General features: G+C 40.2%; 2 protein-coding genes across 2 annotated transcripts; one reads left to right on the top strand and one right to left on the bottom strand.

The window, feature by feature from the left end:
- Positions 1 to 4,416: 4,416 nt before the first annotated feature.
- Positions 4,417 to 10,632, bottom strand: LOC149087754 (transmembrane protein 70 homolog, mitochondrial). Its single transcript, XM_089231656.1, has 2 exons — positions 10,194 to 10,632; positions 4,417 to 5,044 (listed from the first exon to the last, which is right to left on the bottom strand). The coding sequence occupies exons 1-2, from the start codon at positions 10,323 to 10,325 to the stop codon at positions 4,487 to 4,489; spliced, it is 690 nt and encodes a 229-aa protein (XP_089087782.1). The 5' UTR covers positions 10,326 to 10,632; the 3' UTR covers positions 4,417 to 4,486.
- Positions 10,633 to 10,764: 132 nt separating this feature from the next.
- On the top strand, positions 10,765 to 14,078 carry LOC149087753 (RNA-binding region-containing protein 3-like). The gene has a single exon (XM_089231648.1). The coding sequence runs from the start codon at positions 11,012 to 11,014 to the stop codon at positions 12,479 to 12,481; it is 1,470 nt and encodes a 489-aa protein (XP_089087774.1). The 5' UTR covers positions 10,765 to 11,011; the 3' UTR covers positions 12,482 to 14,078.
- Positions 14,079 to 15,021: the final 943 nt, after the last annotated feature.

The raw sequence follows: 15,021 nt of genomic DNA, 5'->3' as shown, positions 1-15,021 counted from the left end.
CCATAGTGAAGGTTGTTGTCTGGGTCCCGGGTTCGAACCCAAGGGAGGATATAGATAAAATATTTTCCCTAACGAATTCGAGGCGACCACCGATAGACAGCGCCTTCACTTCCAACCAATCTCACTAATGGCAGTAAATTGCGATATGGCCAGAGTTGGTGTAGTAGTAGTTCGTCACTCATTTGCATTTCTTCCCTTTCAAAATAGGTCTGGCAATTGAGTCAATAGCTCCCCACGCACTAATGATCATTATAGGGCAGTGGTTCTCAACAGGAGGTGCGCGTACCTACCCCTATGGGTACGGGAGAGCATTTTTTGGGGTGCGAGATGGGGGGAAAAAATTACAACATGTTGACAGATTATCCAGGAAAATTAAAATGATGATAAAAATTAAATTTTTCAATTCCAAAAAAAATATGGAATCGTACGAATGTTTTGACGCCTCATCCCCTGACAGAAATGAGTCATACGAATTTCGCATTATGAAAGTTTCTTTTCCGACCAGCGATCGTATTTGTTTTCCATTTCGATTGGGAGAAAATAGTACTATTTACCTAAGAGAGTATTTCGTGGTTTGTTTACATTGGTACCTCGTGTTATTAGCATGTCGTGCTTATATTTGATACTACTTCGTGAACACACATAACTCATGAAAAACGTCAAAAAATTCAGTCAAGTGTCGAAGAAACGAATTTATAGCGTTGTTGCGGCTGGAATCAATATGTGAACTATTCAATGTGAATCGTTATTCAATGTTAAAAATTGAAAGCCAAGTATTCCAATGATCCCAACAGATATGCCATTGGAATTAAAACGTTTACAGTTTCCGGTGTGACTCGCTTTTGCAATGACCATCAACAAACCACAAAGGCAATCGCTGCAAGTGGGTGGGCTAGATTTGGAGAATCCGTGCTTCTCACATCGACAACTGTATGTGGCCAGCTCACGCGTCAGAAAACCTTCTGATTTATTCGTGTACGCACCAGACGGAAAAACAAAAAATACCGTGTATCCACAAGCACTCTAATAAATAAATGGAATTAAAACGATGCTTTGAAGTTTTTTCCATATGAAAATGAATAAGTTGCAATAAAAAGGACACAATGTAAATTGAATGTTATCATAACGAATTTCCTTGAATTTACTTTCTTCTGAGATCGCAGCAACGCGCGACGGGTCAGCTAGTTAATGTAATAAATTACAGGGAAAAAAAACCCGAATTTTCTAACAGATAAAAAACGTAATATAAGACAAGGTTACGGAAAAGACTGTTTCTTGGGATAACGGAGAGACGTAAAAGAATGATTTCTTGGGAAAGGGAGCGCGCCACGGATGAAAAAAGTTTCAGTAATCAATGGTTTTCTAGAGCAGTGGTTCTCAACCTGAAGAATCCCGCGGCCCGGTTGAATTCTTTCTTGAGTGAAATGCCCGGACATGAACACGATTAATGGGGAATAAATGAGGGAGGGAGGGAGGGAGGGGGGGGGGGAATGAAACAATGAATTACTCACAGCCCAGTTTCACTGATGAAAGGGCCTGCTGGTTTAAAACACTGCCCTAGAGTATGGGACGCGATATGGATTTCAGCACGAAAAAAAAATATATATATAGTTTTTGGCGATAGAAGGCGGTACATGAGTGGCTGGAGTGATTTGACCAGAAACTTTCTTGCATCTATTCTGTGTCCGAACGTTCGTAAAGCTTCAGCAGACAAAATTCGACTGAGGCAAAACACCTCCAATAGTGCTTTATCCACCTGTGTCAACATTACTACGAAAACATTATGTAAGCGCCAGTAAATTTGGAAAATTCAGCGATGAGATATTCATTGTGAAATCCTGTATTTTATAGGACTCTGATTTGCATACTTTCAGCTATTTGCTTTGCGTGCAGCGCTATCTATCGACAAAATTTGAACTAGTTTTTTTCCGTAACAAAAAGATTTTCTTCGTGACCGCATCCAAATTTATCAATTCCTACAATTTCCGTGAATTTTTGAACTATTTACAAACTTGTGGGACATCCTGTACATTAATGGTAGCAACATAAAGATTGCTACAGCAAATTCCATAAATGCATTCGGTCCTCCACAAGTTCTTTGCGAATGTCTGCTTAAGTCAGAGAGGAACGGGGGCAGGTGCACGTGAGCACATTCTTTCCACGTGTGTAGCACGTGACGGTATAAATAATCCAGTACTTCTTTGAACTGAAACTTCGAAGATGCGGAGGGTATTCACAATACCCGTCAAAGAACTCAGCGTGTGCGAGATTGATAATGGATTCCTTTAACCTAAAAATAATTTCACATTAATGCCCCCCATCATTAACCTGAAACATGAGTTATCACCTCCGGCATCTATTTTTATGCAAGGGCTTCATCATCGCGATATCCATTAATTTCCCAGATGGATCCTAGCTTCCTCCTCGTCTCCATTTACCATTGTTTGCACTGGCAGCAAATCGCCATTATCCAGACAGAATAACCAAATAGGCGCTGCACAACGGACATGGAGAAATACACAGGGGGGGGGGGGTGGTCATAGAATAAGATGGTCTTTTCGGGGCATTACGGGATTATATCTCCCCTAGTCTATGGACCAAAATTTCTGCACACACACAAGCAGACTACTGTATTTTGAAATATGCGACTAATTGTCTCGCAATGAAAATATTAGTTACGGAACCATCCAACAGGGGAATAGTTTCCCCCCCCCCCCCGGGAATATGCTTCCGTCTCTAAGTCACTCTTTTGGTCACCCACATGCTTGCACACTCTCTAGGCCACTTCTTTGCTTGCTCGTTTTAACCTGGTGCTTCGCTGTCTAGCTCACTTCCATGCTGATACACAAACACACTCGGGTTCAGTCTTTGTGGTAACTCCCATGTTCACACACTCTCGGGGGTCAGTTTTTTTGGGTCACTCTTATGCTCACACACTCTCGGGGTCAGTTTTTATGGGTCACTCTTATGCTCACACACTCTATAGGTCACTCGCATGCTTGCACACTTTCTAGGTCACTCACTGACCTAGTCCTTCGCTCTTTAAGTCACTCCCATGCTTACGCACACACAGTTCAAAATATTATTTTGGTCACCTCCAAATGCTCGCACATCCTCTAGGTCACTCACGTGCTCCCAAACTCTTTATATCACTCACTCACTTCTTGTACACTCAAATGCTTGTAACGTTTTTATGTTGCTCTTTAGACAAAGGCCGGATTTTTACCGCTGTGGGCTACACAAATTGTGCTCCCATTATAATAATTTTCTTGACCACCCATCCCTCAAATTTGTCACCCTGGGCAATTTAGCCCGCTAACCTCTCCCCCCCCCCCTTTTGTAAATTCAGCTTTGTACACAGTGTGACACATATTTTCCTACTTTTTTTATTTCACTTAAAATTTTATTTCTTCACATGTGCATTTTTTTCATAGTAGTCTGTCCTACCCGTCATCACATCACCTACTTCTACATGATTTTCACTAGTGCTCCCGCATAATATCCCAGGACCGCAAGGAAACCAAATGGCCCTACGTTAAGAACGTTCATTTGGGGGGGGGGGAGCAGTGGTCTTCAACGTTTCAAACATTGCGGGCAAAATAAAAATTTATATGAAGATGAAGCCCGAGGACCAATAAGTCACGCTGCGGTATCTAGAATTCCGTGCCCCCCCCCCCCCCAACATCTAGCATCGGGATCTGTTGGCCAAACACTTTCCCCAGAACTTTTTACAGGGAATTTACATAGAGAGTAAAAAGGAAAAAATTACAAGAATCACCTGGGGCTGTAGCCCTTTCCGCCCCACCCGTATAGGCCATGCTAGGTTGAGCGACGTGGAACTGTGCTGCAGGTTACTTAAGTCATCTGTAAATAAGCGGCGGGCCACTTGAGCGATATGGAACTGTGCCGTGGGTCCCCTAAGTGATCCGTACATGCACCGCGAGTCACTTAAGTGGCCTGTAAGAGTGCCGTCGGTCGATTAAGTGATCTGGAACTGTGCTACAGGTTACGTAACTGCTGTAGAATTGTGCTGCGGTGATCTAAGAACATGACACTGGCCGCTCAAGTGATATGGAACTGCACCGGTCACTTAAACGATATCTAAATGGCCCGCAGGTTGCTTGAACAATCTGTAAATGAGCCCCGTAAATGTGCTGCGGGCTGAATGAGTGAATGAGTGAACTGTGCCACGGGTCACTTAAGTGCTCTAAAACTGTACTGCGGTGAACTGATAATGTGCAGCGGGACAAGCAAGTCACTTGAGTGATCTAGCCGCTCTCATTTCTTCATTAGTTCATTTGTTTTTTTTTACAAAAGTAGGTTTGAGATCGCGGGCAACATTTGATGACTCCGAGGACCATGGGCCATGTATGTTTTATTGAGATGATTGACATGAAGCACATTTGCACAAGAACGTGAGAAGCTATGAAACGCAATTTTAATCTATCCTAGATTACAGATCAGAGACACGTGATCCGATCGGATCTCATGTGTTGCTCTTCTCGGGACCGAGCGACAGGTCGAAAGGCTTGTCGTATCCCATCATGTGCGAGAAGGCGTCGGGATCCTCGATCATGTTGGCGTCGACGAACAGCGGCGTCTTGCCGACCAGCATCGAGCTCAGGATCCCGGGCAGGGTCGGCACCGACACGTCTTCGGCGGTGAACCTCCTCTCGACGATCCTGTTGAAGAGGCTGAAAGTCTGCGCCGTGAAGATCCTGGTCCGGGGATCGAACCTCAGCTCGATCACGTACCGCCTCATCAGCAGGTGCAGCAGGTACGGCGAGAACAGGAAGATGCTGGACACGACCCCGAAACCGGCGGCCAGGGCGATGTGCGTCTGAGCCAGGTCGTACAGGATCATCGGCTGCAGCGTGAACCCGGCGGCGCTCGTCACCAGCGAGACGTACTTGACGACTTTGATGTTCCTGCGCAGGGGACCTCGGTACACCAGCACGTCTCTTTCGCTGGTCGACCCCTCGCCCTCTTCCGTGGCACCGGCGGAACTGGTGCGCCACCTGTATGAGTATGATTGACTACATGTCTGAAATGAAAATATACATTCGCGTCAATTGTGATGGCAGTTTTATGTACAGGGTGTCCCATAAATTCGTGAAGAGTTTAAAAATTCATAAAAATTGAAGGAGTGGGTATTTAAATGCGGTTTATGGGAGTTGAGTTGTTCTCACGGAGGACAAGATAGAAACAATATTTTATCTAATTTTTTTCCCCCTCTTTTACCTGGCATTCACCGCCCCTCCACAGCATCGCCCCGTAAGCGGCAGCACTGTCCAAGAGCCGCCCCTGCTGGCAAGGGATAAGGAAGCCATGTCCTTGATTTCGGGGCCGTTCAAGTGTTACGTCAGCAAAGTTTTAGCCATTTTTGACCCCCCCCCCGTCCGCACTGCCTCCCCCAACGCATATTGGTGGGATCAGTGATGTACGCGGGAGGAGGGCATGGGGGGGGGGGGCTCGTGCGCGCCCTCCCAGACGAAAGTTTATTTTTGTAATGCAAAAAGTATTTTTTTAATTAAAATTTCGAAAGAAAATATCTTTATATGTATAACCTTAATCTTATAATCAATTTCTGTTAATTTAAATGTTATTTGAAGGCTAAGAACTCGCAATTTCTTTTTAAGACATTCATTGTGACCCACCGTTTAAGATATATATAGTAAACCCTTGGCCCGCGGGCCAAATGTGGCCCTGAAGGCTATTTGATGTAGTCTGCCCCCTCAAACCTAATTTTGTGAAAATGAACTAAGCGGCACATTTACAGATCGCTTAAATGACCCGAGGCATAATTCCTGAACATTTAAGCGGCCCGCGGCGCATTTTCGGATCACTGAAGTAGGCCCGTGGCACATTCACAGATCACTTAAGTAACCCGCGATACAGTTCCAGAACACTTAAGCGATCCGTGGCACATTTAGAGATCCCTTGAGTGACATGTGGCATAGTTTTAGAGCACTTAAGCGACCCCCAGTGTAGTTCTACACCACTGAAGCTACCCATACGTCGCATTCCCTAATTACTTAAGTGATCCGCGGCATAATTACGGATCATCTGAGTGATGCGTGGCACATTCCCAGAGCACTTGAAGGATCCGCCAAACATTTAGAGATCACTAAAGTGGATCTGTAGGAGACTTATTATTAGGGAGAATATTAGTTCAGGTGCCCACAAACTAGCGAAAGGTTTTTCTCGTTTTTGGCGCACCGAGTATAAAATGCTATTAAGAATGTTCCATATTTTTATAAAGGTTGGTTGATGGCGTAAGCACCATCCAAACCCTCCCTCCCCCTCGTCATCAAAAGTCAGCAAATCGGGAGCCCGCCATCGATGCTGACGTAATACTTGAATGTTGACGTAATACTATACAACATTTTCAGAAAATCATTAAGCATCTTCTGCGAGCACATTCTGAGCTTCAATTCCGCAGTGATTCTTTTACACGCGCACACACAAAATTTTATGAAATTACAAATTCATGACAAAAAGGAAAAAAAAGCTGTGTGATTTTTCTCTATCGATTTTAACCTTTTAATGGCCAATGTTTCCAATCCGTAACATCGGTATTATTAATTGAAAAAGAAATATTTTTCTTTCCTGAATGCATGAGATTCCAAACTTAATTTACAAAACAAAAATTTCATTCATTCCATCACTTTATGCCATAAATTAAATTTTTTTTAAATCACCTATTTTTAAAGAATAAAATTTAATTTTTGTTTTGATTTTAATGTTTCTATGGACAAGTTCAGAAAACATGCAAGAAATTTTTTTTTTCATGAATTTTATGGTTGATATTTCTAAACTAAAGAATTAGTACAGGAAGTAACAGAAAAAAAAATTTGAAAATCAATTCAAATCTTAATTCGGCCGGTAAAAGATAATTATAAAACAAAACAATGAAAATTATAAAACAAAAAAATTTTAATTAATTCACACAAAATAAATCGAAATTATTGTTGAAATAAATAATTATAAAATGCAAAAAATTTATGAAAATTATTTAAAACATTTTTATAGAAAATTATATTTAAAAAAAAAATTACGACGCGCTAACGCGAAAACCGCGCTGTTTGAATTCAGCGCCTTTATTTTGAGATCAGAATTGGTACTAGTGCTGACATCTATTGACGAATTTTGAAAACTCAGATATATCGATCAGATTTTTCATGTTTGGATGTCTTGCTAACGGATGGCAGTACGAGTCCTATAATTAGTTTATATTTGATGTTTATTATCTTAAATTTCGATTTCTATAATGGATACATGTAAATAATTTGTTTTTGAAGTACAAAACAATTTGTTTCGTATTCATCGACATGAATGAAACATAAATAATATTAATAACAGCAGGAATATTAATCCTTTCGAATAAAAAAATTATTAAATAAATTTTTTAATTGCAATACATTCGAATTATTCATTAAATGTTTGTTATTTTTCTTTTTTTAAACACAAATACTAGCAAATAAAAGCGGTTCCCTTGTGAAGCTAATAAAATAACAATAAATGATAATCATTCCCAGTTCAATAGTCAATCTTGAGCCTTTTCTTCTTTATGAATCCCATAATTAGGGCCCAGAAGTTCAGGCAAAATGCCCATTTTTGCAGTTTGTTATCACTACATGTGGCTTTTCAAAAACCACAGCCCCAAGTACGGTAACAGTTTTTACAAAATCTAAGGGTGGGTGAAGTTGAATTCCGATTGGCAAGCAGTCCTTGCATTAAAAATTTTGATAGAACTAATCTTTTGGTCAATCGGTCGTGAAACAGTCGAAGTGTTTGTGTGAAATTTTCTGTTAATGGGTAAAACTTTTCTTTCCATCCCTGCGTTAGACAGAGGTTCTGTTTAATCCATGTTTTATAATGTGTATTTTGTCATTGAAATCACTGGACCACAATTTTTTTCCCATTAAAGACAGGTTTTACTGTATCTTCTTTGACTGAAAGTATGAAAGCAAAATAAGTCTTTGCAAAACTGAACATAAATGAAAATCATTGCGATCTGTTTTATCAGACTTAAAGTAAACTGGTTTTTTTTTGTTTGTTCATTGAGAAGTGCTTGCATAAGTCTGCGGGAGGGGAAAAAAAGTCTCCCCCAAATGGGTACAGATTTTTTTATCTCAGGCCACTCTGCTTGACAGGACTCCTCTCACTAAACTAATAATGTTGGGGGGAAAGGAGGGGCATGATATTGAAACGTCCCTGCATAAACAGAATTAGGATAGGTGGGGGGGGGGGGGAAGCTCACTGAACAACTGAACAAACCCAGGGCATCAGGAGATCAAGTTTATTCATAACATGTTTTGTTCACTATAAATTTACTTGGAAAAAAAACCTTCATGCCAATAAGTAGACAGGGTATCGCTCTCCTGGATGAGGGTGAGGCACGCTGGAGAAAACAAGACGCTAAGAGAAGAAAATATGATCTGAAGAGGGCCTAAAACAGAAAAGATTAAGAAACACTGTTCTAAAATTACTTCGCCATCGAAATATATTCTTCATCATACATGCTCAACCCATGGCCCAGCCCTCAGACCAAATATGACCCTCGGAGTCATCTGATGTGGCTCGCGACCTCAAACCAAATTTTTTAATAATAAACTAAGTGGTACATTCCAAGATCAATTAACTGCCACGCTTCACAGTTTTGAATCACTCCAGTCCATGGTACATTCACGGATTACTCAAGTTACCAGAGGCACATTTATAAATTGCTTGATTGACCTGTGGCATGTTTACAGATTACTGATGTGTGAAACGTTAAAAAATGTATCAAATAACATTCAATGACCAATTCAAATGTATCCAATTTACTTTGCAAGGGGGATCAAGTGAGCCTGATTAGCCCAGGCTGGAGATCGCAGTTGTTTCTCGCTATAGAGAGTATTCTGAATGCATCTGGGTCTGATTTTTGAAGATGAATTCAACAAGGTCTTTCCATAACTCTGGGAGCACCAATTCAAACAGCATTCCTGCATGGACCTCACATTGCAGCGAGTTAATGGAGCTCCAGCAAGGGTTGTTACAAAGTCCATGAGGTCAAAAATATATACAATGTTTGTTCAAAAAGTGTCAACCATAATTTTTCATGCCTAAAACAATGACGATAGGAAAGTGGTTTGGTGCATGTGTGTAGACAATGCTAATGCATATGCTCGAATTTTTCCTTGCCTACAGAAGCTGCAGTTGCTGGCATATCGCAGAGGAGTGAAAAAGTGCGAGGGAGCTCCATCAGATTTTTGTTTGACTGAAATCTGGTCTCTTTCAGGAGTATTTTCTGCTTGAGAAAGAGTCAGAAGCTACACAGAGCTATGGCGGGAGGGTAAGGAGCCTGACCTATTGTATTTGGCCAGGAAAGGCTGAACCGGAATGTAAAAAATGAGCTGAGGGTGTTATCGCAATGGAGCTGCCCCATTGCTCGCAGACACAGGTTCGTCATTTGAGCCCCACAGCATCATGAAGGCGACTCAGAGATTCTTCTGGTAGTACTTCTTAGTGATAGTAATGCCTACTCGTGATGAACCACAATACTCAAGTCAAAGAAGATGGTCAGCATGACCAGGACCGTAGCATGCCTTCTCTGGGATTTAAGGCAAACTTTTTCTTAGAGGCCCTCCCTCCCTGAAAAGGTTACCAAGCGTGAAATCACCTTGTGTGATGGAGCTTGGGTGTTTCTCAATTGGGGGAGATGCGGGCAGGGCTGTCTTAAGAGCATCATGGGCCTCCACGCAAGTGAATTTTTCTGAGGCCATACCTGGCAAATTCTCGAGACATTTAACTACTTTTCATTTTTCTCATGCTTCTCTTCTCTTGAGGTGCCCGGGTGGACCCATGCGTTAAGACGGCACTGGATGTGGGGAACTCACAGATGAGTATAATACACAAGCTCACAGTTACTGGGAGAGATCGGAGACTAATTTTCGCATGGCCAAGTGGGACATATATATATATATATATTCCCAGACTAACCAAACACATCTCTAATCCTGGTTGCAGGTCCTCCTTTAATTCATGCTTTGCCCAGGGCTCTCCCCCCCCCCCCCCCCATATCAAAGTTAAACTTGAGTGAGGCACAGGGATTTTTGAAACTTTCATATCCCGGACACACATTAATAACGAGGTTTTTCAAATTGAGTGCTGATATTATCCGAGAAAGAAAGAGAGATATTATTACATACAGGCAGTATTCCAACTCCTCGATTGTGATTTAGTAGCGTAAATGATGAGATACTGATGGTATTTTTGGAGACTAAATTAGACTTTCGGCAAGAAATCACACGAAACAATCCGAATATTCTCGCGCCAGCCATGACCACGATCGGCTCAGTTGTCCTTCAAAACATCGAAAAATGTAAACAAAGTGTTCGAAGAGTGCGCCGGCTTTAACCACAATCTTTATGGGATCGAATTCTGAACGAGGAAAAAACTCGTGGGAATATAATAAATTGCTGTGAAAGAGATAAATAATCACAATATTATGTAATTAAAGAGTTGAAGGTTGATAATAAGCAAAAAAAATATTGACGTGTTTTCCTCACGAGTAAATGAATGAGTCAAAGCCGTCTATATTTACAGTCGTGAAAACTCTGAGCTATGGTGAGTGAAAAAGAATTTTGTCATAAAGCTTTCAGAAAAATTACAGAGGCCAATAATTAGTCAAGTCGGCAAGAAATCACACGAAACAATCTGAATATCCTAGCACCAGCCATGACCACGATCGCATCAGTTGTCCGCGCGATCGAAAAATGTACACAAAGTTCAACAAAGACAAACGGCTGTGACCACAAAAATACATACGGTCAAATTTTAAACTTAGGGAAAAAAACCACAAAAAAATGTCATAAACTGCTCATAATTATATAAATACTCACGATGAAATATAACTGATGTGTCGAGAATTCGATAATATGAGAGGACATATCCACATGTTTTCACTGCATTTACATTCTGAGAAAATGAGAGCGTCAAGGCCGTCCATGTTTACAATCGACGAAAAATGACGGAAACTGACGCTAGCGTTTTGTTTGTGAGACATTTGCCGATCGAACTGAGCGTTGAAGATCGGGAAGAGCTGCTGAAAATATTCGGTGCGAAGAAGGTTCGATGCATGCCGGATGGCGGTAAATTCAAATGCACGGCGTTCGCCACGTTCGAAAACAATGAACTCGCGAAGCATGCTTTGTCGAAACTGCACCAGCTAGAAATCTTGAACAAAAAACTGGTCGTGGAATTCGCCAAGAAGCAACACCAAGAAGAATTCCCGAAGCACAGCGATTTCCCCACTTTCAAGCCAGCGAAGGAGAACGAAGGACCCGCGAAAGTTTCTGTGAAAGAAAAACTAAGCCAAGAATCCACGGTATTCGCCAAAAGTCTTCACGGGATATGCCCGGCTCTGGGTATAGATTATTTGCCCTCTCCGTTATTGAAGTACAGTTACCCTCCTCCAACACCGTCCATCATCGCCAACATATCCCACACTCTCGCAGCGGTGCCAAAATTTTATACTCAAGTCTTGCATTTGATGAATAAAATGAACCTACCAGCTCCTTTCGGTCCAGTGACGCTGATGCCACCCATGAATGTGGATCAACTCTTGCCGTTCCACCAGGGCACTGTAGATCGAGAGTATTTGGGCGATAAGTATATGGTCGAGGAAATGGATACCGGCTCCGAAGAGGAATCCGAGTTAGAAAGCGAAGATGATGAAAAAACACTTAAACAAGATGCAGTTGCTCCTGCCAAAAGGCCTGCTAACAAATCTCATAAAAGACAAAAGAAACCAAAGCTCCACCAATTGCTTGCGACCACATCTTATTTAGCAACGAAGAGTAGCGAACCTCACGCTCAGCCATCAGATGTTTTTGAATTGCAGCCCACCTCCGATCAAAGAAAAATTAACTTCAACATCAAACCAAACCTCAATACGGATAGGAAAGAACCAGAAAACTTCGTAGAAGAAATACAAGAAAATATCGGTTCTATTCAAGTAGCAACTAAAGTCGATAAAATGAAACCTGCTGCAATCGAAGAAGAGGAAGAAGAAAACTCTGAGGATGAATGGAAAAATTCTCAGTTCATATCATCACGGGAGCTCAAACGGAAAAGGATATCAGATCACGAAATGAAAACTCTATCAGCGTTCAAGAATTACACTCCCGGCGAACCATCAGTCCGGCTATATATAAAAAACCTTGCCCGCCAGGTTGATGAAAAGGACTTGAGATACGTCTTTGGTAGATTTGTCGATCAAAATTCAGAGTCTGAAAGAAACATGTTCGATGTTAGACTCATGAAAGAGGGAAGAATGAAAGGACAAGCTTTTATAACTTTAGCTAACGAGAAGCAAGCCATTTCTGCTGTCAGGGAATGCAATGGTTACGTGCTACATACAAAACCATTAGTTGTACAGTTCGCCAGGTCTGCGAAACCGAAGGAAACCCCCAGCAAATCAGCTAAAAAGTCTTGAATGGATGGGTTAGGTTCATTGACGATTTATGCGATGTAGAAAAAATAGATTATACATGTGTCATTCACACATAATAGCAATAAAAAAAAATAAATTCAATGAAAATCTGTCGCAAACAGCTATTACATAGTTTTTAAAAAAATCTATTAGCATTATAACTAGAGCCGTGAAAGTTTAGGCATTAAACATCTGGTTAATTTTCCATAAGCATGGTCAGCGCCAAAATGGCAGCTTTTTCTATGCCAAAATTGCCAACCACAATAGCTGAATTGATGTTAGCTAACCCTTTATCAAACAACATTAATTAATTGTGCTCATATATATTTCATTGATTTAATTTTTTGTGCATAATTTCTTCATAGTTTTCCATTTCCTGCATATTTTGATTGATTATTGCACATTACTGCATATTAGATTTATTTCATGTAATAAATTTGCTTAGTGCGAAAAATAAGTCGCTACGTTGGCAGTGACCACCTTATCGAACATTAACCAAACATCAGAAACAACTATTGCACAGTTTTCAAAAGAAGCTATCAGCATTATAACTAGAGCCGGAAGTTTAGGCACTAAAATTAGGCAGGCAAAAAGGCTCTAAAAAGCCCTTAGTATATGTCCCTGACATAGGCGGCGATAGACTTGGGAGTCTGGACGGGCACAATGATGTCAATTCATATATATATATATATATATATACATTAGGTCAGTCGACTCCACCTTTAATGCTGGGGGGGAGGAGGAGGGATGCCCTTCCCCTGTATCTCCGCCCATGGTTCCTGATGAGTACACTGCAAATTGGTGTACTTATTGCATTCTGTGAAGATATACTTAATTTTTACGAACCCCTTTTGGAAATCAGAGGTGGTTGCACCCTTGCTTTAAAAGACAAAGAAAATCCCAGGCCTCTCTCTCTGTTTCATTATTCTCAATTCGATGATGCATGATTTAATAGAATAGTTTTCTTTTCTTTGTTTTGTCATCATAAGAAATGAAACTTTATAATACTGTTGCTATGTAACAATTTATTGCCTATTTGGTTCGTATAACTCGCTCGACCTATTTGATCGCAACTTACGCTCACTGTCACAAACTATAAAACAAATTAGTCAATCTTACATTATCTCTCTCAAGATAAAACATGCAGTCTGACCCAGTTTTTTATAGAAGAACTTTTTTTTTTTAAAGTTTCCATGTATATTTGTGTTTTTCAGCCTCAATATGATGATTTTCCTAGATTTAACAAACAAAAATGACAGTTTTGTCTGATTCATTAGATGGGTTCCACTGTATTTATCAGAACCTTATCTTTTTCACTCCTGAATCAAAACTGGCTATTAAAAAAAATATATATATATATTTTTTTAATTTATTGTGTCTGTCAAAAAATGAATTGTATATATTCCCCCGCACATATTTCTATTTTGTGTATTTTCATCAAACCCACCAGAGCGAGTGAACTGAACCCAATAAAACTGATGCTGGCTTCTAGTCCGCAAGTTATCAAACCCATTTGCTCACCAATAAGGTGTTAAAGATGACTCGTTCCGATGGATATTTTATATTTCGAAATAAAATTCTTGTTTTCTTTTTTTTTGTATCCTGTGTATATAATATGACAAGTGTAAGGCAACATGAGATGGCCCTCCCTCCAATTGCTTTTCAAATATACCTCCATCCTAATATGTGTATATTTATCCATCTTAATGAAACCCAGAACCTTTTCTCTAACTCTTAACCCCATCTCATCTGAAATCACCATAAAATTTGTTAATTGCGACAGTACCCAATTGTCCAGGGGAAATATGTTGTAAAAATTTTGTGTTTTTTTTTACACAAAATAAAGTGTTTGACTCCGCCACGAAAAGCAGGAAGAGATCTCGGTCATGGAATAAGTCCAGTGGCAAAGTTCTGGCATTCATTCATTCATGTCTGTCAAAATTACCCTTAAAAAGAATTTTTTTTTAAAAATCTAATTAATTAATCTGGATTGATATCTTTAGTAGGACCATCTGAGTTAGGTACGCATATATGTCCTTGGGTATTAACTTGAAAAAAATAATTAACCATTTGGAATCATTAAACCTGAGGGGGTCCACATTTCAAGAACGTAGCTGCGAAGTCTCCCAAATTTCTACTCTATCTCCCGGACTAAAAATTCCTATATCTCCCGAATTTCACCCGATTGTAAAAAATTCCTCTATTTAGGGAAAAAATGTACCCGAAAAAAAAAACGGCTTCATAAGCATTGTGTAAATTGCCGCCATTCTGTCAAATCAAAAAAAAAAGCAAGCGTCAATCCAGCTTTTCAAAATCCAAAATTGGCAGGATCGTGTGTATATGCTTTATATGTCCCGTTACAAGCTCAACAGAGACTTTTTGGTTTGCAAGATTTGATTTCAATATATAATTTACATTAAAAATACTTGAATAATTTTTTCAGTTATATTCATATTTTTTTGTCTTTGTAATTTTACCTTGTTTCAAGGCACAAGACCTTTTGTTGTACCTTGGAACATATTCGCCTTTTCAAAACTCTGAAT

The sequence above is a fragment of the Pholcus phalangioides genome, unplaced genomic scaffold (assembly GCF_987345545.1).
Source record: "Pholcus phalangioides strain wild (caught in Gottingen) unplaced genomic scaffold, Ppha-v1.0 ptg000004l_1, whole genome shotgun sequence".
Taxonomy (NCBI): Eukaryota; Metazoa; Arthropoda; class Arachnida; order Araneae; family Pholcidae; genus Pholcus; species Pholcus phalangioides.
This window is presented reverse-complemented; position numbering and strand designations above follow the sequence as displayed.